General features: G+C 42.0%; 1 protein-coding gene across 5 annotated transcripts in view; it reads right to left on the bottom strand.

Annotated features, from left to right (window-relative positions):
* The window catches only part of MTCL3 (MTCL family member 3), a 31,974-nt gene extending 22,921 nt beyond the window's left edge, over positions 1-9,053 (bottom strand). For 3 of the 5 annotated variants that reach the window (XM_071437140.1, XM_071437131.1, XM_071437151.1), the window contains exons 1-4: positions 8,571-8,699; positions 5,463-6,409; positions 4,919-5,143; positions 1,409-1,567 (exon numbers count right to left, since the gene is read on the bottom strand). In XM_071437140.1, the coding sequence (XP_071293241.1) occupies positions 1,409-1,567; positions 4,919-5,143; positions 5,463-6,335 (1,257 nt within the window). In that variant the 5' untranslated portion in view covers positions 6,336-6,409; positions 8,571-8,699. Of the gene's footprint in view, positions 1-1,408; positions 1,568-4,918; positions 5,144-5,462; positions 6,410-6,541; positions 6,655-8,570 lie in introns of those variants that run through there. The other 2 variants (XM_071437113.1, XM_071437121.1) reach the window with 2 other exon arrangements.
* Between the last annotated feature and the right edge of the window lie 18,158 nt (positions 9,054-27,211).

Raw genomic sequence — 27,211 nt, 5'->3', positions numbered from 1 at the left:
GAAGTCAATTAACTGGCTTAATATCAAAGAACACAAACTATTAAATTGCCACCAAACATCACTGTAATCTGAAGATGCTTCAAAAAAGCAAGGCAAAAGGATTTTACAGCAGTATAACCTATTAGAGAGAAGGAGGAACCAGAGATGAGAACCTAGAGAAAGTGGAGTGTGAATGGACAAGAATAACAAAAGCTTTGGAGTAAAGCCAATCTTAAAGACAAGTTACAAGGGTAATTACAGAAATATCATGCTCTTATCAAGAGGAAACCAAGCTCTATTTAATGGCAGTAAGCAGAGAGAAAATAGAAGGGGAAAGTTTCAGGGAGATGAGGGGAAACCTGACTAAAGCTCAGATTTTTTTCATGCCCTTTTAAAATCAGCAGTTATTTGAGAAAGCAGCAGAAGATGGAACAAACCACCTGTTTAACCTCTACTAACATGCTTGAAATTCAGCTCCTGTAAAGAAAAAAATTTAATATTTTTAATACTACATCACTTAAAGGACTCATTTGCAGTTCCTAAAAATGCCCTAACATCATACAAATCAAAATTTCCTTCCCTTTTTGACAACTAAATATGTTTCTCCTGCTTCATACAAGATCAAAGAAGACACTGGTGTTCCTACCAGGGTATATTCCTAAATGTGAAAATTGGGGGCATTCATTGAATTTTAAATGAATTTCTTGAAGAGGAAACAGGAGAGCTGTTTTTAGGGACTTCTGATAAGTCATTCTTAGTCAACAGTTTCTCCTTTTACTGCTGCTTTGTTATCTCTGTCAGCCTGGCTAATACTGCTGTAATGCAATTTTCTGCTTACTTAATGGCACAGTATCTTGCATCTATATAATGGCAGCTGGAGTAATTTTGAAGATTAATTAGATACAATGAAAAATTATGCTTAGATTGAAAAGCCAGGTAGAGTCTCTCACTTCCCAGTACTCCAAAGAGCATGACTGAACAAGATGGGGAGGTGGCTAGATCCCCAGTCTCAGTGTGCCTGCTAGTCCCCAGGTGTAGTTAGCAAGGGAAGAACTACTGGTCTTTGTAAAAACCTGTGGGAAACATCATCTGTAAAGTTAGATGCCTCTGGCACACTTCAGCACACTTCCTACATGAATATTTATGTAGGTACAATGTATCAAAGCATCTGACACTAACTTCACATTTCCCTCCTAGTAGAGAGAGAAAAGAAGGCACCACTTGGTTCCTGTTTTGCTAAAACCCACCAAATATTTTAGTTTCTTCTCAGCTTCGCAACCATCAAGTTGTACTTTAGCACTCCTTGCAACTTTCAACTTTTGAGTGCCATATTGTTTGCCCCCAAACCAAGTTGTAGAAGAAAAACACTTCATCAGGAAGAATCTAAGCTCTTCAAATAATTGGAGTAGAAGTAAATAGCAATACTAACCTCTTTCATTTTTTCCAGTTCATTCTGTAGTGCTTGTTTGGCAATTTCAACTTCTATAAGCTGCTGTCTTAATTTTTCATTTTCATCTTCTGTTATAGTACGTTTTTCTTCCACATTTTCTAACTCGTGATGAAGTCTCACTGATACATCTTTTGCAACCTAAATGAAATGGTATATCAAAAGAAGGGTTAAAAAAAAATTAACTGCTGCAGTGCTTAATGCCTAAGCAACCATTTAAAAGTTAATTCTGGGTGTTTTGATGGAAGAGGTATGTAAGGAAACAGGTAGACAAGGACACCCACAGACAGAATTCTAAATAATTCCAAATTCAAGCCAATTCCTTCCAAAAAATTATACATTATCCCTATGGACTTCACTGGAAACCACATCAGACATTAAACCCCAACTCCTTCTTAGGTTCTGTCACATCAACAGTTAAACAGGACCTTCACTATTCCTGGAGACAGTGCATCATCTATTTTCTCTCAACCACAGCTAGCTTATGCTTTTCAATGCCTAAAACCACACACCCTTCAAATACTTGACACACAAGAGCACCTAAAAGCAGGGCCCATCTTCTCCAGGCCTTCCCTACCTGTGTCTACTTGTGACTGCAAATGGACACATTTATTTTGACTCTGCTAGTTTCTCTCTCCTTGGTGGACAATTAATGAAAATATTTACTACCATTGGCTCATTTTTAAGATCAAAATACAAACAAACAACATTTTTACTGAGGTTGTGTTCACACAAATTATATCCGATATTTTCAATGGAAATTAACACTAAGGTTTGTGGTTGTTTGGGGGATTTTTAATGCATTTTCATAGGAATAGAGTTATAAGGCATATGACAAGATTTAATTCCTCCTCCTCAGGAAAAGTAATGAGAATCTTACCCTGCAAGCCACTTGCACTATATTTTTGAAACTACCAGAAATTATAATCACACATCAAAAATATTTAAATATACACTAATCACTGTGTTGATGGTGATTTAGACGCACAGAAATATAGTTTGAAAAGCCTAATTTCCTGCTTTTTTTAGAACACTGGCAAGCATAATTAATCCAACTTAGCATTAGCTAGGGGAGTTCAGCGAGCTGTCCTTCATGGCTTTCACTCAAACCACCTTTATGTTAGTATGTCAGAAGTTCTTTGACATACTAAAACTCTAGAGAAGAAATTCTAATGGTAAGTAAGCATCTAGAAAGATCCAATGTTTCAGAAATCAGCAGCAGCTAGTGACTCAGCCTCCCCTGACAAGAAACCCAGTGTGTGTGAATTACAGATACAACACTGCAGTGTAGCACAAGATCATTCAATAACCTCCCCCACTGCACACGCACTCAAGACACATAATGCCCAACAGAAAGAGTGAGTGGAGGGGAATTTCAATTATAACCATAGCCCAAAGAGACTGCAGAATGAGCTGAGAAACACACCACAGGGCTTCAGCTTGATGCCTTTTCCTATACTTAGTATTAAAGTGCTCATCTGGTTGTCCAACCAAAGTAAATGGAAAATCATGGGGGATATTTAAAACAGCACCTTAGTAGAACCTATAGTCTATAGATACAGTCTGGATCAGTAAATAAAACCAAATTGTAATGCAATTAGTGGTAACTAATTTTTTGACACAAAAATTGGTGGAATAGCTGTTAATGCAGGAAAAAAAACCAAAACAGAGCATTCTAGATCACACGGGAAATGGAACTCACTTATGCAAGATACATTTTAATCCAGGCGTATGTAAGATACAGTCTTGCAGATAGCTGTATTAAAATGTATCTCTGAAGGATCAAGTTCCCTAATATACTGCAAAATGAACAATGTCAATTTGGATAGTCTTTCTTCAGAAGAGGACTTGAAAACACTACCTAAAACCACACAAGTTATAATTATGGTTAGCCAGCACCCAGAACTCTATAAGGCAGAAATTTGGCATTAGGCATTCATCCCTGCTCCAAAGCAGAGCACATTCATGAACAGTGAGAACACTCTGCAAGAACACTGCTCCTTTCCAATGAGTCAGTCACACTGGGAAACACATGGGAGAAATGCTAATTAAATCAAGCTCTTTGTCCAGCTAAATCCAAGGCCTTAGCTTCTATCTCCTATATTGGCAGACAAGCACCTCAGCAGAAGTGCCCTCAACAATTCCCTCCCCAGCCTGCATGTGTATGACTTGCTAATAAAAGTAACACTGAGCCAACAAAGAAGCCAACTATAATCACAATTCACTTGAGATATGAAGGCCCACCTTTCAAATTCTGCCTGCAAATGTGTGTGTCTCAACTGATCACCTAAGCATCATCCCTTGTTTCAAACAGAAATCCCCAGGAGAAGGGGGTGATTTTGCTTCTGATCAGGAAGACTCTATTTTGCCAAGAACCACATGGACAGCTGTATTTATAGAACTGTCACAGCCACAACAGAAAACGTGGGTTTTGAATACTCACAGAAAAGGAATATCAAATAGAAATTTTAATAATAGTGATGACAAGCTTGAAAACTTTCAGAAAAGATGATCCAAACCAGGTTTGAGAATAACATATTTATCCATCATATCCATCCATCATATTTATCAGAAAGAAGTTAAAAAATAACCTTGTTTGTAATCATGTATTAAATTCACATTATAAACTGCAGCCCACAGAGCCCATGTGCCATGGGTATCTAGGCAGAAGTGTGGCCAACAAGCTCACATTTGCTATAGAGAGGTCTGCACTTCCATGAGAAAAGGTCAGTTAAGTGGGAGATCAGTCAATTGAAAAATGTTTAGGTGTCTTGATTCAGCAGGAGTCCTTCAATATCTAGTGAATGGAAGCAGAAATTAAACTTCCAACTGTGTCAAGAAAGGTTTTTTTCTCTGTAATTGGACCAATCTAGAATGGAGATGATGGGTATTTTACCAATGACAATCTTTAAACAAGGACTGAAACTTTTCCTTAGCAAGAGGCTGTGGTTGATTCAGATCTTATGGATGAAATGCAGTTGATGACACACTGAAATTTGATGGGTTTTGTCTACGCTTTCCGGTGGATGTGCAAAACCCCGGATTCATTGACTATGACAGCAGTTTTTTTACTGATGGAGACAGAGTAAGGATTTAGTGTTGTGACTGCAAGTATTCAATCTGCTTACCCCCTAAAATCTTTCACTTAAGAGTAACAAAATCCCCTCAAAGTCAATGGGGCTGTTTGGTGAGGTTGGTTTAATTCTGCAGTGGAAGGGTATGTTTTGCACTCATCATAAAGAGCCCAAAACCTTTCACTTCTAATTTGCTTTTGAGTAACTCCTTGCACATTACCTTTATAAGAAATGATAGCAAGGGCTACATACAGCAAGGGCCTCCTATTACCAAGAAGAGCTTGGCCATTGCTATTTCACGAACTGCACTGGGTGCACAGTGGAACGGATGGAAACGCCTGAGTCATGAGGACCAAGAGCATGGTTGTGTCTCCATCTGAGACGCTCCCTTTCCCTCGACACCTGCCCGTGTCTGTACCTTGAGGTCCTGCTCCATGCTGCGTATGAGCTCGTTGTCGATCTCACCAGTCTGGGCGTAGCGGAGCCTTTTGCGCTCGGCCTTGCGCAGCCGGTACTGAAGGATCCGGCAATTCTTGTTGGCTCGCTCCAGTTCATGGCGCATTTCTTGAAGCTGACAAGCATCCTCCTCAAAGAAACTGTCCCTCATCTCGTCCATCTCTGTCCTCAGCTCGTCTATTTCGTTCTGGCACCGGGGGCAAGAAGGGGACAGGGACGCAACAGGTGGGTCAAAAGCACAAATGTCAGCACACATAGGGAAAGGCAGCCAAAATGGAACTCCGCCCCGCAGGGAGGGCAAGTAAATACAATCCAGCTCATTATAGGCACCGCAACGAAGCAGGGAAGTGGCACTGCCCGCACACCCCACAACAGAGCCATCTTAACGATGCTTCCAGCGCTCCTGCTGCAAGAGGGAGGCCGGGAAGGTCCTCCCGTCGGGAGGCAACCCTGTCCACGCCCGGCCCTGGTTCTCCCCCACCCCCGTCACCGCCCCGGCCCCTCACCTTGAGGCTCTCGTTCTCCTCCCGCAGTTTCTCCATCTCCTCCTGCATCTCCTCCTGCAGGTGGGGGCTCAGGGCGACTTCGGGGCCGCAGCTCCTGCCGTCGCCTTCTGCCTCGCCCTGCCGCAGCCCCTCCGCCCCGGCCGCCGCCATGGCAGCGGGCGAGGAGGCGGAGGCGGCCGGGGGAGGCTCGGCCGGGGCGGCGGCCGCGGAGGCGGCGGAGGCAGCGCTGCCGCTGCTGCTGCTGTGGTTGCTGCCCTTGGTTTGCATCTGGGCGGCCGCCGCCAGCCCTTTCCTGAGATGGAACTGGATGAGCTCACTTTGCAGGCATCCCTCCTTCCAGTACCCGCCGCCGCCCGCCGCCGCACCGCGGCCCTTCCCCGCGCCCGAGGAAGATGGAGGCGCCGGGGCCGCCTCCCCCGCGCCCTTCAGCGGGGACCGCCCCGCTTTCCCCCGCCACTGCTTGGGCGGCGGCGCCACCGCCCCCTCCCGCTCGCCCCCGCCGGCCCCTGCAGGGGGCGCCTCCTCGGCGGCGCCCGGCGGCGGCAGCGGCTCCTCGGCGGCGGCAGCGGCGGCTCCTCCTCTCCCGGCGGCGGCGTTGGGCGGCGGTTCAGCACCGGCGCCGGGCTGGACAGCTCCCCGCGCCGGCTTCTCGGCGGCGCGGCCGCGGGCGGCTCGGGGGGCCTGGCCGGGCGGCGGCCGCGCCGAGGCGGCTTTGGCGGCGCTGGGCGCGGCTTTGGCGGCGCTGGGCGGCGGGCGCGGGGCGGCGTCGCGGGCCCGGGCCGGCGAGGCTGCCCGCGGCTGCTTCCTGCCGCTGCTGCCCTCGGGATGCAGGCGCGGCTCGGCGGCGGCGCCCCCTGCAGGCGGCTGGCTCATGGCGGCGGCTATCTCGGGGACGCGTCCATCACCGGCCGGCTCCTCCGCCTCCTCCGCCGCCGCCGCCCCGAGAGCTGGGGGAGGAGAACCGGAGAAGCGGTCGGGGTGGGCACGGGGAGGACGGGGAGACGGGCTTTCCGGCCACGGCGGCCGCCAGCCTGCCCCCTCCCCGCCGTCGCGGCGCCCCGCCGGCCCCCGGCCCTCACCCGCGCCCACCGGAGCGGTCCCTCGGAGCGGCCGGGGAGAATCCGACCGAGGCCGCAGCCCAGAGCCAACCGGAGCGGCTCAAGGAAGGGCCCGAAGGGCTCGGCTGAGGCTGAGACCTGTTCCCGCTCCGCCTGCACCTAGGGGCGTTTCCCCAGCCCCGATGCTGAACCTTCCCCCGCCGGACCGCCACACCGGGGATGGATTTCCTCCCACACACAAACTTCCCTCTCCCTTGTCCTCACCACCAAGCCTGCGTTGCTAATGCACCTGTCTGCCTGCTAAAAGGCCTCGTTCCAGTGTCTATCACAGCCGAATAGGGGAAAGCTACTGTACAAAGGGCTGCACACGTGGAAGCAACTACAGATTTCCCTTCAGCTTTGACAGCGACTCTTCCGGGGCAAGGTGACTCGGGAATCGAGGGTCATAAAGGAAAGGGCTTTTGCAGTCAGCTTCTAAACACACATTTGCCCCAGTTTTTTATCCAGAGGTGCTGTCAGGACCGATTCATATTTGTTACCAGTTATGCATATCAATAAGTTATATAGGACTCAGACATAATCACTCCAGCAGATTTTCAAAACAGAAGAAGCAAGGAATACACTGTCACCCGGAATAAAATGTTATATGTCATTCTCTGAAGGATGCTCACTTGACAATTTGCCTCTATAATGACACAACCAGAGTTTTCATGACCAAAACAGATTATGAAAAAGGGCTGTTAAAAACCACATCATGCTGCTAATGCCCCCAATATATTCTGAAAGTAATGGCTATGATCCACAAACTGTTTTCACACAGCCTTTATTCAACTCCCCTTAGGGAGAAAACATCGGCAACATCAGAAATGACAGCATTCCTAACATGGCCTGCCCATTCCCTCCTAGAACATACCTTAACCATTCCCTGCTAGAACAGGGGATAAAGAAAGAAGCACGACTGGGCAAAATCAATGTAGAGACTATACCGTGCCCTGACAATTGGTTTACTCCCTCGAACATACTAGACAATGAGGCTGTGTTTGCTCTGCTGTCACTGGCAGGAGGACATCATTTCCTCTCAAATGCACTGTCATTAATAACCAGATTTAAGCCAATATTCTGGAAATTAATCCTCAAAATGACATAATTTGGCAGACACTTCCCAAGCATTAATTATTAAAAAAAAAAGCATGGGCGTATAGAGCTATAAAACTTGTATGACAACACTTTATAAAAGATTTCCTTGCATTTCTGTTAGCCACCACAAACAGAATTCCCACCCTACCATTGTTTGGAGCTATACAGTATGAAATATAAGAAACGTCATTCAAATTAATCATCGGGAACCCTATGCTATACCTGGATCTTTTAGGGAACTTTCACAGCAACTAAGACATCGGACTCAACTGCGACCTCCCAGAACACAATCCCTTACCCTGCATGCCCCAAAATCCAAGATCTGCTACCTCTTAGGGTTAAGCTGGCTAATTTTATATATACATATACATATATGTATTCATATACATTTTTAACTAGCACAACGAAAGCCCCGTTTGAGATCAAGTCTGAAACCTCTGTCCTCACAAAACTCCGCAGCTCGACCTTCTCCCCAGAGACAAACCCACGTGGCGCCGGGACGTGGCGTCTCCGCAGGTTTTCCTGTCGGGAACAGCTGTCCAGGCGGAAAAAGGGGTAAATAAATGGAAGCAACAAAAGGGAGCAGTCCGGTGGCTCCACCGGCCAGCACGGGACTCTCCCGTGCCCCGAACTTCGGGCAGAGCATCCACCTGTCCCTGGCCTTTTCGTCCTACCGGGCATCCGCCTCTGCCCTGGCGAGAATTCGCAAACGCGGCTTAATATTTGGGAGCGCTTCTGCCTTTTGTCCTGGTTTAAAGGAGCAGAGGGGATTTTTGAAAGTCCCCCCCTCATACCTGGCGGGTTTGTTACATCTGCATTAGGAATAATATTTCCTTTTTGGGGAGAAAGAGAAAAAAAAAAAAAAGTAGAAGGAAAAGAAAAGGCTTGTATCTAAAGCATCTGCATTACTCACCACCACTTTGTCCGCTGCCCGGCTGGCGAAATGCATGCACGGAGAGCCGGGCACCGCACACGAGGTACCCGCCGCTGCCAGAGCCTCTCAGGAAAATGAAGCAATATTCATGAGCTGACCTCACTGGGCCTGGGAGACGGAAGGGGTGGGGGGGACCGGGGGGGGAAGGGAAGAAAGCAGCGAAGGGAAGAGAAAGGAAAAGATTAAACGGCGAGAACCCCGCCCAGGCCTGAAGGCTGAATTACGTCCCTTCATCTATCTGCACATGGTGGAATAGGATTACAGCGCAAATGGGGGAAGGAGCGGGCTGCAAGCAAGGGATGCGCCCGCTCTGGCTTCCCAATGCATGCGGGCAATCGATGGTGATCAATTATTTAGCGTCCCCTTCAGGGGAGCCTGCTCGGGCCGGGCAGGGGTGCCGGGCATCTCCTGTACGGGCAGGGCTGCGGTGACAGAGCTTTCTTCCTTTGTTCGCCGCCCTCCGCTGCGCCCCTTCGGCAAGAGCCCGCAGCCGCCCGGAGGGGCAGAGACAAAGGCAGCGCCGTCTCTGGGCTGGTGGAGATCATTCTCTGGGGTTATTTACGCGCCTCAACACGGGGACCAACGGGTCACTGACCCTTTCTTTACTCGTGTCGCGGGCAAATCTGTTTTACCTCTCTGTTCTATCGTGAGGTGAATTTACCTTTGCTCTGAAGCACCTCAGGAGGCTCTTAAGACTTTGCGCTTGAAGTCTTTCTCAATTACAAACAAAGAAAACTGCGGAAAGGCTTGCTTTCGTTCCCCTCGCCACGTGATGGTGTGGGAGTGTCCCGGACCCACCTGTGTCTATGTGAACACCCGGCAAGAATAGCCTCAGGGGCAGCGACGCTCAGTTTGGGGTCCCTCTCCCTCCTCCTGCAGCCGCTCGGAGGTCGGGGCAGCTCCTGGGCTCTGCCTCAACCCCGGCAGCGCCTTGGCCGCGGGAGGGGCGGCGGACGCTTCCCTCCAGCCGTGGGGAGAATGAGTTCGGGAGGGCTGGAAACTCCTCCCGAAGGATAATTAAGTGATGGTTTCGTGCCCATAGGTATACCAGCATATACATGCATGCATACATCTATATATAAACTGTATATACGCATATACACTGTGCATAAATATGTACACAGATGTGTGTGCATACGCATGTGCTAGCACGCCTACAAAATATACAAACATATGCATGGGTTGGTACATTGCATGTACATATATACTTATCTCTGAGGTTCGTGTTTTACTTATCTCTGAGGTCCTTGTGCAGTCCTTGGGCGATGGCAAGGGGGAGATGGGCTGCCCTCCTTCCAGCTCCCCCCCTCCTGACAGTCATCTCCACCTCTCCTGATATGCCATGCAGGACTCAACACATCTAAACCATCATATGTGGCATGAAGAAAGATACTCCCCCCATGCAGGTGCATGTCCTCCAGACTCAAGCCCTGGGACTGCATGAACGGGATATAGATAGACGTGCTGAGTTGAGGGCAATCAGAAAATAGGAAATGGAACATTAATGCTGAATAAGAAAATCACTGGGACGATGAAAAGCTACTTTTAAAATTATTAATATTTAATGATTTTTTTTTTGGGTCTTTGAAACTCATAAAAAACAACTGCAATCATACCAAGTAAAGAGAATAATTGATTGAAAACCTGAGGAATGAAAATAAAAATATTTCTGGAGTAGGAGTTGGGAAAATTTCATATGAAAACGCTAGATAGATTCTGCTAGAACATCTAGGTCCTGATCTCAGTGAATAAACAGAATACAAGTATTAAGGACATCACAACAACATAACATTTCATTTACACAATATCATTCAGAAGGACAGGCACAACAGTCCCTACTTTTAAGCACTGGACATTATTTACCATCTTTTCTGCCCCCTTGGTGGGTGAGTTGCTTGGATGAACTTTCTACAGAAAACAATTATGCAATGTGATGGCATCTCATACCACCTACGACAAGTTTGATCATGCTTTTGGAAAGGTACAGATTCTTATTTTGTCACAGTGGTGGCCAAATGAAAACCAGGTCATCAGATTATCTTCACCTACATTGTCATAGGCCATATGTCTGACAGTAAAGATCAATCTTATGGTGGTAAAAAATGCCAGTTTCTCAGTGTGGTTTGGTATGGTTGACTTAATTCTCAAAAATTTCCATTTTGTCTAAACATCAGTACTGACAGAGTTATAAAAATTGACATGGGCACAAAAATATTCTACTCATATAATTTACTTTTCTGGGGAAAATGGATAAAATGAATGTAAGTTAAAGTACTCTTTTACTAATATAAGATGTATTTCCACAAGGAAATTTTCTGCCAGATCTCTGTGGGCATTTTCTATTACTAACAGATCATGATATAAAAGATACAATAATTATATCTACCCTTGAGTAAGTGCAGTATGAAGAGACCCATATATACAAATTAATACAGTAAAAAATTCCATTTATGAGCAGATTTTATTGTAGAGTCTCTAAAAACCTGTGGATTGAAATAATATACAGAAGGAAAGGTATTAACTTCACACAGAAAACAAGGGGATCTCAGCTGACTATTGTCATTCAGAAATGAAACACTGACATGGTGCAGAACAGTTGTACAAATACACTGGCTCAAATGTCAGGGAAAACAATGGAAATAGAATACCAGAAATTATTTAGTGAGAAGTAGAGAACAAACCAGAAAATATAATTACTGGTCCTTATAATTCCCTGCTGCCGAGAGATTTTGATTACCGAGAACAGTTCTGGTTCCCCGTCTCAAACCAGGCATGGTGGAAAGGAGTAAGGTTCAGAGGAGGATGGCCAGAGCCTGAAGTGTCTCTGCTTAAGGAATGATGAGATATGGTAGGATTTTTCAGACTGGAGAAAGGGTGGCTGAGGACAAATGTGATGCAAGTCCCTACAATCTTTAGTAAGGAAGGTAAACAAGTGTAAAAGGTTCACCATTACTCACAGTATCTACCCACACAAATGGTGCAGAGATGCAAACAGGAAAGAAAGAAACAAACAGGTGATGCATTCCAAAAACCTAGAAGACAGTCCTTGTGGTTAAGCTATTCACACCCTGACACGGAGTGTTGGGAATATAAGGAACTGCCTGAGTTTAAAAAGTGATTGAAGAAAGTAATGGAAGAAAAATCAGTTGGCGACAAAAAAGGACGAACATGCTCAAAACCCACCTCTTCTCTGACTATTTTTTTGATCTGAGAGATGGTCTGGGAGAGGTATTAATATGTGTTTTTGCATTCTCTTCCAGCATCTACTATTGACCACAGCTGGACACCTATCAGTAAGATAAAAAATCTTGGGTCTGGCTGTGTATGACAATTCTTATCCTGTTAGTATCACACTCTAGCTTCACCCCCTTTCTCTTTTCCACATTATTTTGTTTTCTTTGTTTCTATTTCATTCTTCCACCTTAGATTTATTTTTCTGCAGAGCATTGGCAACCTGCTGCACCCTGATAGAGCATACCTATGACTTTTTCATTACTTTTCTGCTTTCAATAGCTAGAATTGTTTTGACTCAAATTAGAGTCAACAAGAGAAAACAAGATTTTGTTTTCTAGTTTTCTAGTTGTTTTCTAGTCCCATTATTGCTTGCTCATGTAGAGACACATTTTTCAGCCTATAACTGTGTTAAGTTGTATGCAGTTGAGCAAGAGATGAAAGTAGAGGAAGATAAAGGAAAGGAAGAATTTCTCCTCCAAGCAGAGTTTAGCTTAAGTCATATAAGTTTCTTTTCCTAAGTTGAGAAGAGAATCCCTTTACATAACACCCTAAAAGTGTGACCAAAGCACAACCTCCTAGCTTTCAGTAGAGAATACTTTAATAACAGATTTCAGGAGTGGCTTGCAGAGGATGCTTTTCCAGGAAAATGCCTGGGTGGCTCACAATTGCTGTACTTTCTCCACTTGCTTACTCACCTCCTCTGCCCTCTTGGGAATATGCTGGGTTATGCTTGTTCAGACAGAGAAGCTTCTGGAGCATGCTGTGCTAATTCATGGTGCTGGCACTACCCCAGCTGGCAGAGGCTGCAGTTTATCTCCCTGCCCAGGAGGATGTGCTGGACACAACTAATTCTACCCCAGGCCAAGGCCTGTTTTCTCTGTCCATACAGAAAAAAAAAAAAAAAAAAAAAAGAAAAAAAAAAGATAACTTTGAGACTTTAATTCACCTATTTCTAATATGTTGACTAAGCACCACAAGAGGTAATTTGAGAATAAACAATGAATACATTACAACTTTTCTATTTTCTTATATACTTGTAAATGTAAAAGCTTTCCAGAGGTACTGCATAGCAGAATTGTACAGCACCAAATCATCACACTTCAAGAAGAAGAAAAAACCTTGAAGCCTTGATGTTAGATAGGAATAACACTTGGCTGAAAAAACAAAGCTAAACCCCATATATTTTAAGTTCATACAACTCAGTAGAACAGAAATAACAGCACCAAATAATTTGTTAAAGACACATAGTTTGGCATACCTGTTTAGCCAGATCATTATGTAAAATCATGGTGGTCTGATTGCCATTTCTCCTTCCTATATTTCCTTTTCCTCCTCCTCCTTAACAGCTGCTTCTCAGCCAGAGACAGCTATAGCATGGCACACTGAGGCTGCACCTTCTGTTCATCAGCAGACCCTACCTACCAAGGGGGCAGGATGCTCCACCAAAGGTACAGCAATGCCATCTGCACCTTCCCTGGCAAGTCATTCCCATGGGAGAAGTAGGTCATGTTGCTTTTCACTGTTATGTAAAGGAAGCAGCTTCAGCTACCATACCTGTGAGGGATCACCTGTATCCTAGTTCTGGAAGTCTGGATCTCATGCACTCTGTCATAATTCTCTTGGTTTAACCCTTGCATTCAAGCACCTCACTGGATTCTCAGACTCACAAGATTGTGAGAAGACACAAAAAATTTAAATTGTAATAAAAATTAGAGGCATCTTTTGTTCCACCAATGGAGAATAAAACTAGATGGAGTTAGGTCTGTTGCTTTTAATAACTAAATTCTTTTAAAATAAAGGCTTAGTTCTAATTTTGTTCTAACACATTTCATTCAGCCCTCCCAAAGGCTTCAGGAAGTTTCATAATCCTGTTTTTTTTTTTTTTTTTTCTACAGCAATCAATTCTACTTATTGTTCAGAGATAATAACGGAATTGAACATGCCATGAAACAGGCCAGTTCTGCTCAACCATTTCTAATGATAAAAAAATTTCTATCAGTCTCTCTCTGTCTCTTCTGGAATTGCTATATCTTATGTTACTAGAATGATTTAAAAAAGTATCAATTTTGAATTGAAGACACTGAAAAAGGTCTCTGTATTGCTGTGTTTGCTGCCATTCTACTTTCTCATACTCTTTTCAGAGGATAAGATTACAGCAGACTTGCATAAATGCAATCATGCATGCATATATCTGAATAGTCTATATATTGCATTAGGATCTAAACCTCATTGATTATTTAATAAGGCTAATGGTAGAGGAACAGTAGAGAAAATTTTATAGCTAAGACTGTGGGAATGAAAGCCAAAATATGGAATTCCTGTAGATTTATCAGTCTCATTGCATTTTGTATAACATGCTTACTGGCTGCTGAAGGTAAACAATATTCCTTTGGACACTAACACAGTACCAGTATGTTCAAACAGCTTTTCCAAGAAGAGATTTCAAATAGAAAGGATTTTTGTTGCAGATGATCAGTTGCAGGTGATCTCAGACTTAAAATGACTGGTGTTAAAAGAGATTAGTCATGAGCCAGCTGTACTCTGGGGTCTGCCTGCTTCTTTCCGACAGGGAGGCTGTGCCACAACCTGTGCATCTCACTGAGAGGTGGCCCACAACCAGAATGAAGCTCTTACTGTCTATCTTAATCTTTAAAGTCCTCATTGCGGCTTTCCTGAGCAGACTGCAGAACTTCTTACCCCATGGTGTCCACCACAGCTTGAAGCAAGTGAAAACAGTGGTTCTAGCATCCCAGGGGGGTTGCAGACTCCTTCCTCTGTGCCTAAGGAGAGTTTGGGAGATGCAAGGCCATCCTAGTCTCACACATCTGGTGATCAAGAAAACACAGTACTTTTCAGGGGTCTCCACAGTAGGTGATTTTTCTTCATTTATTTCTAGGCACTAGAATGCCCAATTCCCTTTGAATTCTAGAGGACTTAGGTCCTTAGCTTGGAAAGACAGGGAAGACGTGAGGAAACAGGTGAATAAACAGTCTACATTTTGTTAGCTGAGAGGTTTGAAAGTGTTTTATGTTTTTATTTATTCCTCATTTAATGTTAATTAAATTTTTATTTCCTCCCTGTTAATTTGTTATGCTTGCTTTGATAACTTATGGATGTGTATAATTGTTTAGGCTGGGACTGTATCTTCCTACTCTGACTTCCAGGTGGCATCACATTACCATATACATAAACTTCCAGATGAAAATTCCACCTAGATTTTCCAACACCTGATGTTAGATAATTAGTTTCTTTTCCACCTGTGATACCTCCTGAAATATTCTCTGCCTTTTTGTCCTCCTCTTATGGATAATCTCTCTCTTTATTTTTTCTTTGGTTTCTCTGTTATTTTTTCACTATAACCTGCATTTTAGGATCAGTGGATTTTTGTATATATCATTTCTAAGCTTAATGCAATTTTCAGAGGTAAGTCTTGGACTAGAAACATTTGAAAATGCTGTCAAATTTATCTCTGTTCCTTTTTTGTCCTAAACACCTGTGAGACCTCAACATAAGTAATCCTGAAAATAAGTTTTTTTCATTTCTATGTCTTACTGGACTTTGTGTATGATGGCTGGACATTTTGGTTGTTAATTCACACTTACAAATCCTATAAAAAATCACAGTATTTAGGCAAGCTGCTGATTAATAAATCAACAGTGAATGAGATCCTTTGTTCAACAATTTGCTGGGCTTTTTATCAGGCCTGTTATGCTGTTATCTACATCCTGGATCATATCCAAGCTTCTTACATAATGCCCTAGTACTTTCAGAGAAATTAGAGGACTCTGGCACACATTAAGACAATAAAATCAGGATATCAGGTTTTCCAGCTGGTGCATGTGCACAGAAAAAGCTCTGTAGGTGTATTGAGAAGTACACACGGCAGATTTGTTGCAAGGCGTTTGACTCAGGGACCGAATTTTGATTCTGATTTAAAGAGCAAGGGAGAAAATGATTTTCTCCAGATCTGCTGCCTTGTGTTGGCTGATATTGCTATAGATGGTTTTAGATGGCAGACAGAGGATCAGCTGTGGCTGTAGCACAGCAGCTTTGTGCTCTCCGTGGGCTGCGGGGGAGCCGCTCGCTTGCAGTGCGGATGAGGCCAGAGCCCCGGTTTCTATGGTGACTTTACCTGCTGCCACCTCATCAGGCAGCCCCTCTTCCGTTCCGTGGAGATGGTGCAGGGGAGGGAGAGGAGGGGGAGGCAAGGATGGAGTATTTCCAAGGAGGAGCCTGAGAAATCAGTATTGGTGTGTTGTAGTGTCAGAGTGTCAGGGAATGGACAGAGGCAATCCCTGCAGGGCAGGTTCCAGGGACATGCTGGGCTCCTCCATGCTAACCCACTCCTGCACTCCTTGCATCTCACAGAAAACATAATGGTGATGGTCTGATCTCGTTTGGAGTCCCTGTAGAGAAATGTTTTTCACATCTACCCTGGTGTAATTCTATTATGGGCAAAACAACAATTGAGCTTTGTGAAGTAAGGACAGTCCCAGAGACACTGGAGTCCTGCAACAAGGCTCTGGGTCACATTGCCATAGCAATGTGTAAACCCTGGACAGCTGATGCTGCTGCCCACAGAGAATCAGGTTGTTGCAGGACAGATCTGAGATAATCCTTTATTGATCTGAGGTGCAAGAGACCATAATTGAAGCATAATTGACCCTTAAGGTAATGCCTTTGTGTTGAAAAGGGTGCTGCAGAATTAGTCTTTCTGCTCCTCCTGTTCTGAGTCTGAATGTGAGGTTAACTTGGTATCTATCCCAACAAAGTCAGCAGTAAATCCAAGTGTTCCTGTTTGGCCAAGTTAATCAGTTATTAATGAGATATATATACAGGAGAGGATACCCTACAGGTTTCATTCATTATTGAGGAAGGAAGCCCAAGGAAGGCACATAAACTTACCCTGCCATGCAGTCATAGTTGCTCAAAAGAGCTGTGATCCACTCTTTTCAAACCCACCTGCTTTTCCCACAGTCCAAGTTATCTTGTAATTGTAGAAGAGGCATGTATAGGAAGCAACAAATCTTCAATATACAGAGATATTCCTTTAAATCTTCGGGGGTTAAATCTTGGCTCCATTAAGGTCAGTAGCTAATCTCACACTCTTGTCAAAATGACCATCCCCAATGTTAGGAGTTCTTGGACATTTTGGTCATTGTCTCCTCTAAGCTGGCACAGGATTCTTCATGCTGATTTAAGTACTGACAGATTTAATTTAGAAGCTTTACTAAACCAACTGCTAAAAGGTAAATATATATTTTCAAATCACTGATTGTTTCTGTCTTGACTAGAAAAAAACAATGTTCTGATCACTTGAAATACTTCATATAACCTGAGAACTTCTGTGAATAATAATAATGAATTGTAGTAATGGATTTTATTAAAATATCAATTGTCTTTGCATTTACAAAATTTTTGTATGACTTAAAAAGTATAAGGAAAATAAAAATCATTTAATACAGCAACGTAAATGTTCCTAGTTTTATAATGAAGTTTTTCTTTCAAAAGGAAATCTGTAGTTACTGGAAAGGAAGGCTCTCTCTTCTGAGCTGGAGCTGCTGATGCTCAGGCACAGAACCAGGCAGTGCATCCCATCTCCTGTTTGATGCAGGCCATGTACCTTATGACTTCCAGTTACAGTCCCCCAAAGCCATGATAATATTTGCTGCCATGTCTTCCTCACCACCCCTCCAGATCTAGTTCTGGAATGAGACAACTAACTCAGGGAAGTTAAGTCCTTTTTCTGAAAGATGACTGGGTTAATTTCTTTTAAGGAAAAAATCCTAAAAAATCCTAAAATGTTTTTACCCACTTTTCATTTGCATGCACTTTCCATTAATCCATCATAATTTTAAAGATGCTTAACTGAGGTGAAGCAAAAATTCAGCTTTCATTTTGTTTACCATACTTTTAATAGCTTTAATACCAGAAACTCTAGTTCTGTAGGCTTCTCTACCATTATAGCCCACAAAAAGACACGTGAGAAAACTTTCCTTGAGCCCTCTTTAAAGAATAAATGTCTTCTTCAATGACTGTTGTGGTGACACTCTCTCTCATTGCAGGATGTTCTGTGCACCATTGGAAGTCTGTGTGCATCTTGTAATTACTATCAAAGCTTTGGCAAAGGGTCAAACTATTTCTTCAAGCAGATTTAAAGTGTAACTCAAGCCCATGTGCTCTCATCAACTACCTTTCCAAACAGCCTGATTGAAGCCACTGAGGTAATGGTGACTGCACCACTGATGTGAAATGGGCACGACACAGAGTTATTTCTGCCTGGTGAGCACATTAGTGCATGGGCACTGCCCCCCGATGAAGGAGTTCTGGAAACTGCACAGATCAAAACCTCTCTGGGGCAGAAGCAGCTGCTAGTCCACTTCCCAGACAGTAACATTTGAGATTCTCCCATTCAATATTTCTGCAAATTATGAAAGTCTCACCATGTCTGGACATGTTTGTGTCTGTAACTATGTCCCCCCTGAGACATGGATTCACCACTTGGTTAGTGTTTGAACTGTGTCATAAGGACATCACACACATGAAGGTCATAGGGATCAGAGGAGCTGTTTCTTACAGGAAAGACAGAAGCCACAATGGCTCCAAAGCCTTTCCTCTGAGCCAAAGCCATTTTTTGTATACTACATGTTAACTCATAGCACAAGTTTCATCTGGACCAAAACCAAGCTAACTTAGTCCAAGTACAGCATGTGATCTTTATGCCAGTTTAAGGAATTATCCTGACTGCAGCAAAAGAGTTGATACCTGGTCCAGTATAAAAACTGCTGGACAAAGAGGTTTTTTTGCCAAATCATTTGGAAAGCATTGTTGTTATTAAGTGTTTGTTTAATATCCTTCTGTAGCACATTGCCACAATGTCTGGCACAAGTAGCCCTAAAATTAGATGTACCCTCTCCTTGCACCTGTCAATTGAGATGGAGACAGCTGACTAGGAGAGAAATATAGATTTTTTTTTTATAGATTTTAGTGATATGATTTGGCATATGTGCATACTTGCCAACATATTAAAAACATGTTTGAGTCCAGTCTTCTGATTCTGTATAATTTTTATTTCAGTTACATGTGAAAGTGATAGGGAGATTGAAAAGTTGTATAGCATCATCTAGTGTTCATAAACAAATTTACAGGAGCCTGCAGTTTCACCACCCTCAATTATTCAGATTAACTGGCACTCGTGTTGACTCCAAAGGAAAATGTGAGATCAATTCCTTATTTACAGCTGTTGGCCTGTAGACTCTAAGGAGAGAAAAAAAAAAAAGAAAAAACAGAGCTGTGCTATGCCCATACTGTTAGCATTCACAGGAGTGGGACAAGAATATTAAGTATTTTTTGCAAGTATTTTCGCAGATAAGGCTAAGCCAAGGAATTTTGGTGTGTGATTTTAAGGATGGTAGAAGACCAGGATCAGAGCCTACTGTACCCACTCTAATTTGACAAAATAAATTAGAATTCTTTATTTTTTAAGAACTTGTTAAAAAAAAAACCAGTCTGAACATGAATCCAAATATTCTGTCTCCAAGGCTAAGCATTTTAAATTAAATTACTTTGAAGGAAATGCAATAGAAATCCAGGAGGATATAACATAGTTCAGAAACCTACCTTCTATGAAGCATGTCTGCTTATGTTCACTTTTCTGGAAGGGTTGTCTTCTCCTTCTTAAAAGCTTAATATTTCAAAATTTTAAATTGATTTTTCTTAACTGTGCACTGTGTTTTTATGTGTAGAATAGCCAGCATAGAGATCTATGCTAATACAAAAAGAGAGAAAAAAAAAAAAAAGAAGGGAAAAAAATACTGATGTCTCAGGTTTTAGCTTTTATATTTTTCAGATTCTGTGCTGCTTTTGTGTGTATTTCTGAGCTTCATATTAAGGGATAGTAAGTTCTCTTCACAGAGTAGGTCGACAAAATAATTCCTTCTCTAGCTGAGGACCACAGACAAATGATCCAAATCTCAGGCCCAAGAGCATGAACACTGTGGACTGAAGAGAGAAAAAGAAGGATGGGATTTCAAAACCTAAAGCTATAACTGGACAATTAACCCCAATATGCAAATGGACCAGAACTTATAAAAGTGTGAGATCTCATGACTGGTCATGCATTTTGTGACCATTTTGGGTTTATCCTCTTGTGCTGCCCAAAGTGTATCCATTGAGGCCTCCTAATAAATCTGTGCTTTATTCTTTAGCTCCATCTAGCCTCTGTTCTAGGGCAGCCTTGACAAGGCATCAGTACCCCTGGCCTTTCATTTAAATCTAGGCTACAGCCTAAGACTTTCTTGTATCTGTGTCAATGACACTCCTAAGCATCTCCAACAGGTCTTATCACTCTGGAAAAGGCAACCTCTGTTTCTAGGGAGCACAGCAGCTTCCTTCACCACCCAAACAGCAGGTCACATCTCCCCAGGCTCTTCTGCTGGATGGTTTCCCATGGTGTGCCATCCCCTGCAAGTAAGGATCATATTGTGGCTCCCTGCAGGGACCACAGAGCATGGCCCAAGTGCTGGTGCAGGCAGGGAGGAGACAAAAACAGGTTATACTGGAAAACAGCACAGGAGCAGGACAGCCAGACAGATGGGTGGCTGAGGGAGGCATACTTTACAACCAAAAAAGCTATTCTTGTCTTCTTTATGAGAATTAAATTGGACCATTAAGTGTGACTCCATATGAGTAAGGTCACGTGGCACACACATTTGAGGAAATGTCACTTCAGAACAGGCCAGGAATATTTGGGAAGCTGGACATTTTTTCTAGTGAAATCAGGGAGTCCTCAGAGGTTCTTGTTTGATAGGAACACCTGGGGGCTAAATGAATTCCTTTCAAACCTATTTAAAACTAAACACGTGTTTCACTTGCATCCCTTTGACAATCCAAGGCCTAATTTTTTGATGACTTGGGACAACAGACTAGAAATTCCTGTCCTACAATAACTGCCCAGCTGTGTGTCTGAGGGATTTTTTTTGGGTCCCCAACTTGGTGGCCTTTGTGGAGCTTAGTCATATTTATGTTTGCTGTGCATCAGCAGGTGGCAGTCAGATAGGAAATGAATTTCACATGAGTCTTTATGCAGTGGACACTTGCATTATGGAATTGATATTGGTATGTATGAAGTCATGCCATGTGAGAAATCTCAGAAGCAGAGTTCTCAGGAGCACACAGGTACTGGAGTTTGGGGTGTGTTCTAAAAAGAAATAGAAATTAAGGGAAAGTTAATTAAAAACTGGGCAATGGAATTATTTATCATGTTTTCCAGAAAAAAGTACTCTGTTTGAAAAAATGTTTGTTTTCTGTCATCTCTCAGCTTGGTGATGTGACATCTCTCCATATACTATCATTAGGTCTCATTTCAATGTTAGCTTTGTTGTGCAAGCATCTGTGAATACCCAGTCATTTCTGTCTTTTAACACCTATCCATGCACATGTTTGCTCCTTACACACCTTTTCTGGGTTTATAGTACCTTAACTATGTTTCAAAATGACTGATTTGGTTTAGCAATTATATGTTGAATATACATTTTAGTTTAATCAAACAGGCTTGGAATTTGTTTTTCATGAGTTATTCAGACATCTCTAAACGAGGCTGAAATCTGCTTTTCTTGAAAATCACCCTTATTTTCTCTCTCATTACAAATGAACAGCAGAACTAAAATAGTGTGTTGTATACCAACACAGAATATCAATTAGAAACAACAAGAGTGTTATTCTTTCCCATGACAGAAGCAAAATTAGGCAATAAATGTGAGGCTACTTTATACCTCATGTTTTATTTTACAGCATTTCTTTCCAGTTGTCTTGTACTAAAATTTATTTTTCCTCCTTACACAATGAAGAGTAATCTATTTCTTTGAGAAATTTTTTGTTAGCTCTCCTTTCCCTTTTTGCAAGAAAGCTTCTCCCCTCCCCCTCCTTTTTATTTTTCAGTCTGAGGAAAATGGCTGCAGCTGGAAGAAGATGGTTGACAGTCTCCTTAAATTTTCTCTGCAGTCTCTGAGTTTCAAGAGCTGATTTTAATTCCTGAAATAATTGTTTACTCCTTCCAAATGGCAAAAAAAGAAGCTGTTTTGGTCCAAGTTTCTAACTGATGCAGTTGTTTTGTATACTTCACATCAGTAAATCTGGGCATTAGCATCTAGCCACAGATTTAATGCTTTAGATACTTGTGTCTTTCTTTTAATGAATCTTTTCCATTATGCTGATTTTTTTCTAATTAGTTATTCTCATTTTCATCTAACTAAAATTATAAGTGAAGATTCAGTTTATTTGTCTTATAAATGAATCCATAATTAATGACATTGAAAAATAAACCCAACTCACAATGTGATTCTAGTAATTTTTGCTGCAGTTTACTCTTTCCCTGGTGACATATAAACAGACAGCCAAAAGATTTCCTTGGCTTCATAAGCAGTCTTAGGGCTGTATTTGACAACAATTTCTAAGAAAAAATAGACATATCCTATTAAAAATTTACTATCATCTTCCTACATTAAACACCTAAAGGTGTTTACAACTCAGATGCATTCAGGAGTATCTATTTTGGTTATATCAACTTTTAAGTATGTATTTCAGTGAGTGGAGCTTTTGTATAGTCTGACTCAGGGGAATGAATTCCATCACACTGTGAAAATAAGGCTGAAGTATTTTATGGTAGGTGCTGAAGAGGTGACGCTGAAGACCACGCTGTAGATGCTAAATTCTACAGATACCTGACTCCATGATCAGCATCACCTTCAAGCTGAAGATAAAAAAGCAGTGAAGATTATGGTATAATCTGAACTAACCTCTAAGCTAAATATGCCTCCATAATTATAAAAATGAAAATTTTAGGTTAATTCAAATTTTTTCAAATTTTTTTGTTTTGAGTCTGATAAATATTTTTATTGGCTGGTTTCTTTCATATATATATATATATATATATATATATATATATATTTATTTATTTATTTATTTATTTATTTATAATATTAACATTGGTCCTGCAAGCAAGCCTATTCAGGAAATTTGAGGATGGTCTTGACTCCTTTGACTCCTCTGGAGCACTGTGGTCTGGGAAGTACACCTAGGACACCACCAGGTGTCCTAGGACACCACCACCCATTACACACCTTGTGTGTAGCTTGCTCCTCAATCCATATTTTTACCTTGGTGATAATTAATCTTCTTTTGCTATTATGAATTGAAGCTCTGGAAACATGTTGGATTTACACCTGCCTTTGTAGCCATTTGTCCAGCCAGACTTCCACCCAGCCAGCCTCATGGAAAGAATACTGCTTTGTCTGGGAAAGAAAAACTGCATGTGGTAAAATCCCACCACAGATATGAACCTGACATTTCTCTGTGTGCTGATTAATTACAATTTATAGTCTGAATTGTCAGGATCTTCAGTGCAGGTTACTCTGTTTAGTGAGGCAAAATCAGCTGGGAACACAGGAAGACTTTTGCAGAGGGGAGAATGGGATTCATAGACAACACAAGAATGATGTTTTCCAAAGAAGGAGAAATGTTAGCTTCAAGGATGGAGAAAGGAGCCAGGATATGATGATGCAGCACCTCCTGCTATATCCACTACACACACAGTGTAATTTCCCCTCAGATGCCTGATGCTCCTACCACAGCGTGTCTTACTGCATTAGTGGTTGCACTTATGTGACCACAGGGTTTGGCTGATGACCTTTACTCACAGAAGCACCAGTAGCAATTTATAAACCCTTTTACAACCCTGTTAAAGGGTTTTGCTGGAGGATTCTGCAGCCAGAGAGATCCTCCCTGCCAAGTACTAAAGGCCTGTGACAAAAAGAAGTTAGAAAGCCTGTTCCAGACAATAGCTGTGAACAATAACAACAGAGATTAGTAAGAAACTTAAATATAGCCACTGCTTTTAGCTTATTCAGTGAATTACATGAAGAATACTTTTAGCTACAGTGTAGTCATTTTTCCCTGAAACAGATCACAGACAAAGGGCACCCACAATTTCTGGTGCGAGTGTCAGGGCATGAAACAAAGTGCCATGCGATAGGGAGGTTCATAGCAATAGCCCATACAAATGAAAACAGATTATTCTTCCTCTTAGGACTGTTACCCTAAAATGAAGTGGGCAAACCCTTCCTTTCAGTGCTATTTTATGTGGCTGAAGGATAATGAGATCCCCATTTACCTAAAGATTTCTCACCTGCAAAACTCTGTGTCAGTTCTGAATTAATTCCACTGGGAGTACTGATGTCCCTTCCTCACTGGCTTTCCAGCTCCTTCCTCAGTCTATCCAACAGGACTAAGGAACCTTAAGTTTTGATAGTTTGGGGCTTAGGGCTGCCATTTCTTCTTGTGGTCACCTCAACTCATCTAATTGATGCTTATTAGCTTTTCTGTAGTTATCTTGAAGCAAAATCTGTAGCCCACTTGAAAACTGCAGCATTCTCTCTTGAAACTTGATAATTATGTATCAGACCTGAAATTACCACCTATCGTATCCTGCAGTCTTTCCCAGCACGTGATTCGGCTGCAATGTCTCTGGGAACACCTCCTTGCTGAGTAACTGGTAGGGTACTTGCTAACAGAGTGGTGAATAATGGTGCTGACATTACTAATAGTCCTCCTTAATCTCCCCCTTGCTTAAAATGCTGGCATCCCTGGAGGGGTGCTATGGCTCAACACCCAACACCAACGCCACTCAAGCCAAATTGAGATCACATGTACCCTCTCCTCTTCCCCCTCAGGACAGCCAAACTAACTGGACTGGATTCCAAACTGGAAACACCAGCTCAGATATTTCTCAAAGGAAATCTGTTGTCCCTAAAGTCTTACAGAAACTTCATCAACTTTTTTGCACACACAGATAAATGCAAAAATGAAGTAAGAGCTATAAACTGAATTATAATATTTTTCAGGAAGAATTTCTTATTATATTAATAAAAAATTATTGTTGGCTCTTTAATGATTAACTGGGTTATTGAAGTCCTTCTATTACCATAATAAGGCAAGAGGCTGAAACCTCTAAAAGCAAAGAGACTCAGCAGTTTGAGTAGATGTATTCTTGGTCATTATTTCCCATTTAATATATAACACAATTTCTTTTCTATCAAATAGCTCAAAAATTTATATAAGGCAAGCATTATGTCCTTGATTTATCTCAATTCTGTATTATAGGTCTTTTGGGAAAGTGTGGTTTTGCATTTACACTAGTGATTAATATTTTCATGCCTGCCCATGTTAGTGTTAGTAGGGTTTGCCTTTCTAGATGGCAGAGCAGGAGAACAGTTTCTCATACACAGTAAAGTTCCAAACAAGCATGGAACCAGTAGTCCCCTACCAGGTAATCTGCCAAGAGGATGTAAATATATGATATCTCTACAAAAAAAAAAAAAAAAAAAAAAAAAAAAAAAAAAAAAAAAAGAAAAAAAGAAGATGTTTATTCACCTCTATTTATCTTATGTACCTTAAGCGAAATCGCTCATGTAATACAAATGTCTGGTATTTTTCATTAGAAGAGCTCAAACTCTCCTCTTTGACTAAAGAAAAACAGAAGGAGTTGAGCTTCCCAATTGGGACACTTCTTTCAGTGATGGTAAAAAAAAAAAGCCAACCACTCTTACTCACTCCTTCATGATCCTAAATAAAATTTCTCCCTTAGTGAAATTATGAGCCTTATGTCTTTTATTTCATAGGTTTCCACCATATATCTTGTACCTTAGCTGATGCCTTTCATTATCCTTCCTTTTCATGTGAGCCTTACTGCCCATTGCCTCAATTAGAGACTAATATATATACACATATGTATATATATTAAATCAGCACCGTTTTTGGTATTTGTCCTCAGGATTATGTAATAGAATGCCTTATTTCAAGAAAATAAAAAGAAGTTCCTTTCGAAACATTTCCAAAATTATTATTTCAGAATATAGATCAGAAATTATTTCAGAAAAGTAGTAAAAAGAATATTGATTTTATTTAATCTAAAAATATGTTCTCTGTCTAAAGGTAAACTTGTAATTTCTACTCCCTCTACAGTCAGTCAGGAACAATACATCTCTCAGTAGTGTGCTTTAAATGAGTTACATTCTGGATATGCCTGATTCTCTGTTTTGTTATCAAGGGAATCTACATAGCTAGGTTAGTGTTAAAATGCCCACATTTGGATTAGAGAAATGCCATCCATAGAAGTTAATGAAAGAACAACTTGATTTTTCGAAACTTCTTCAAGGCAGCATGATCAGATCTGTGTTAATCTCTGTGAACACTGTATTTCAAAATCATTTGGGTCTCTCTCTCAGTCACCCAAGGACAAGCAGACAAAAAAATTATAAGTGATCATTGAAAAATTCTGCTATTTACCAGAAAGTCTCCTTACTAAATAGAGTAAATGGAAAATTTTGAATTGAAGAGATACATTTCTTTTGAATTTACTATCAGATGTTTGCAGCCAGTTTTGACTTGCTCCCACCCACGGGTTGAAGGTTCTTTAGGCACACAAAGCCCAACCGAAACTCACAGAATTACTTCAAAGAAAAGCAGCACTTGCAATTTTTCTCATGCAAATAAAAGACTACAGAGATAACAAACCACGTGTCTGTTTGCTGAGTGTTCTTTTGCAACCATTGCTTATCTGAGAAAAAGCAGCTGAGAATGATAAAGTCCTAGAATTCCTGACAATAGGTGAGATGAAGGCAGCTGGACAGTTTCACTTTTGTTGGAGTATAACTTAAACACCACTTTTATCACTGGAGGCATGGCCTTTGTGTTCCCTTTGGAGTCTACTGGATCAGGGAGGTATAATAGGAGACCTTAAAACTTTATATAATGATGACCGTTTCTACACAAGACAAACCAGTACTAAAAGTACAGCTCTCCAGGTGCTATGTGGCCTGAAGACAGGCTCATCTGGCTATTTCCAACACTCTTATGACCTGAAGGCTGCAGGCAGTTGTCCCAAGGCCAAAAGACAAAGCTGACAACAGCAGCACCAGCAGCATGTCACTGCTGCTCCTTTGTCAGTGCCTGGAGTCCTCCTCACAATACCTCACACACAGCCTGTGCATGTGTTGAGGTGAGATCTCTGCCACTTCTGTCCCTTCTTTACCCAAAGGAACTGGGCTGGGAAAGGGAAGCTGACAGCTAGTAAGAAACACGGACACAGAAAGTTTTATAGTGCAACTGTACAATCAGTATTGTAGCACCTCAACCATTTGGAAGTGTGTACATATGTCATGGACAGCACGGATTTGGACATTTCCCAAACATTTCCAATCCAAATGGATTAGACTGGTTCCTCTTAAACATCTGCTGGTGCTCCCAGTATCCCACAGAGAGGACAGAGTATTGCTCACAGCTGCTAGTCTGGCAACTCCACGTCAGGGTCATGGCTGGGAAAGGGAAGG

This window comes from Agelaius tricolor, unplaced genomic scaffold (assembly GCF_023055355.1).
Source record: "Agelaius tricolor isolate 1412-34295 unplaced genomic scaffold, bAgeTri1.0.p SCAF_1, whole genome shotgun sequence".
Lineage (NCBI taxonomy): Eukaryota > Metazoa > Chordata > Aves > Passeriformes > Icteridae > Agelaius > Agelaius tricolor.
Note: the sequence above shows the minus strand (reverse complement) of the source record. Positions and strands in the feature narration are given on the sequence as shown.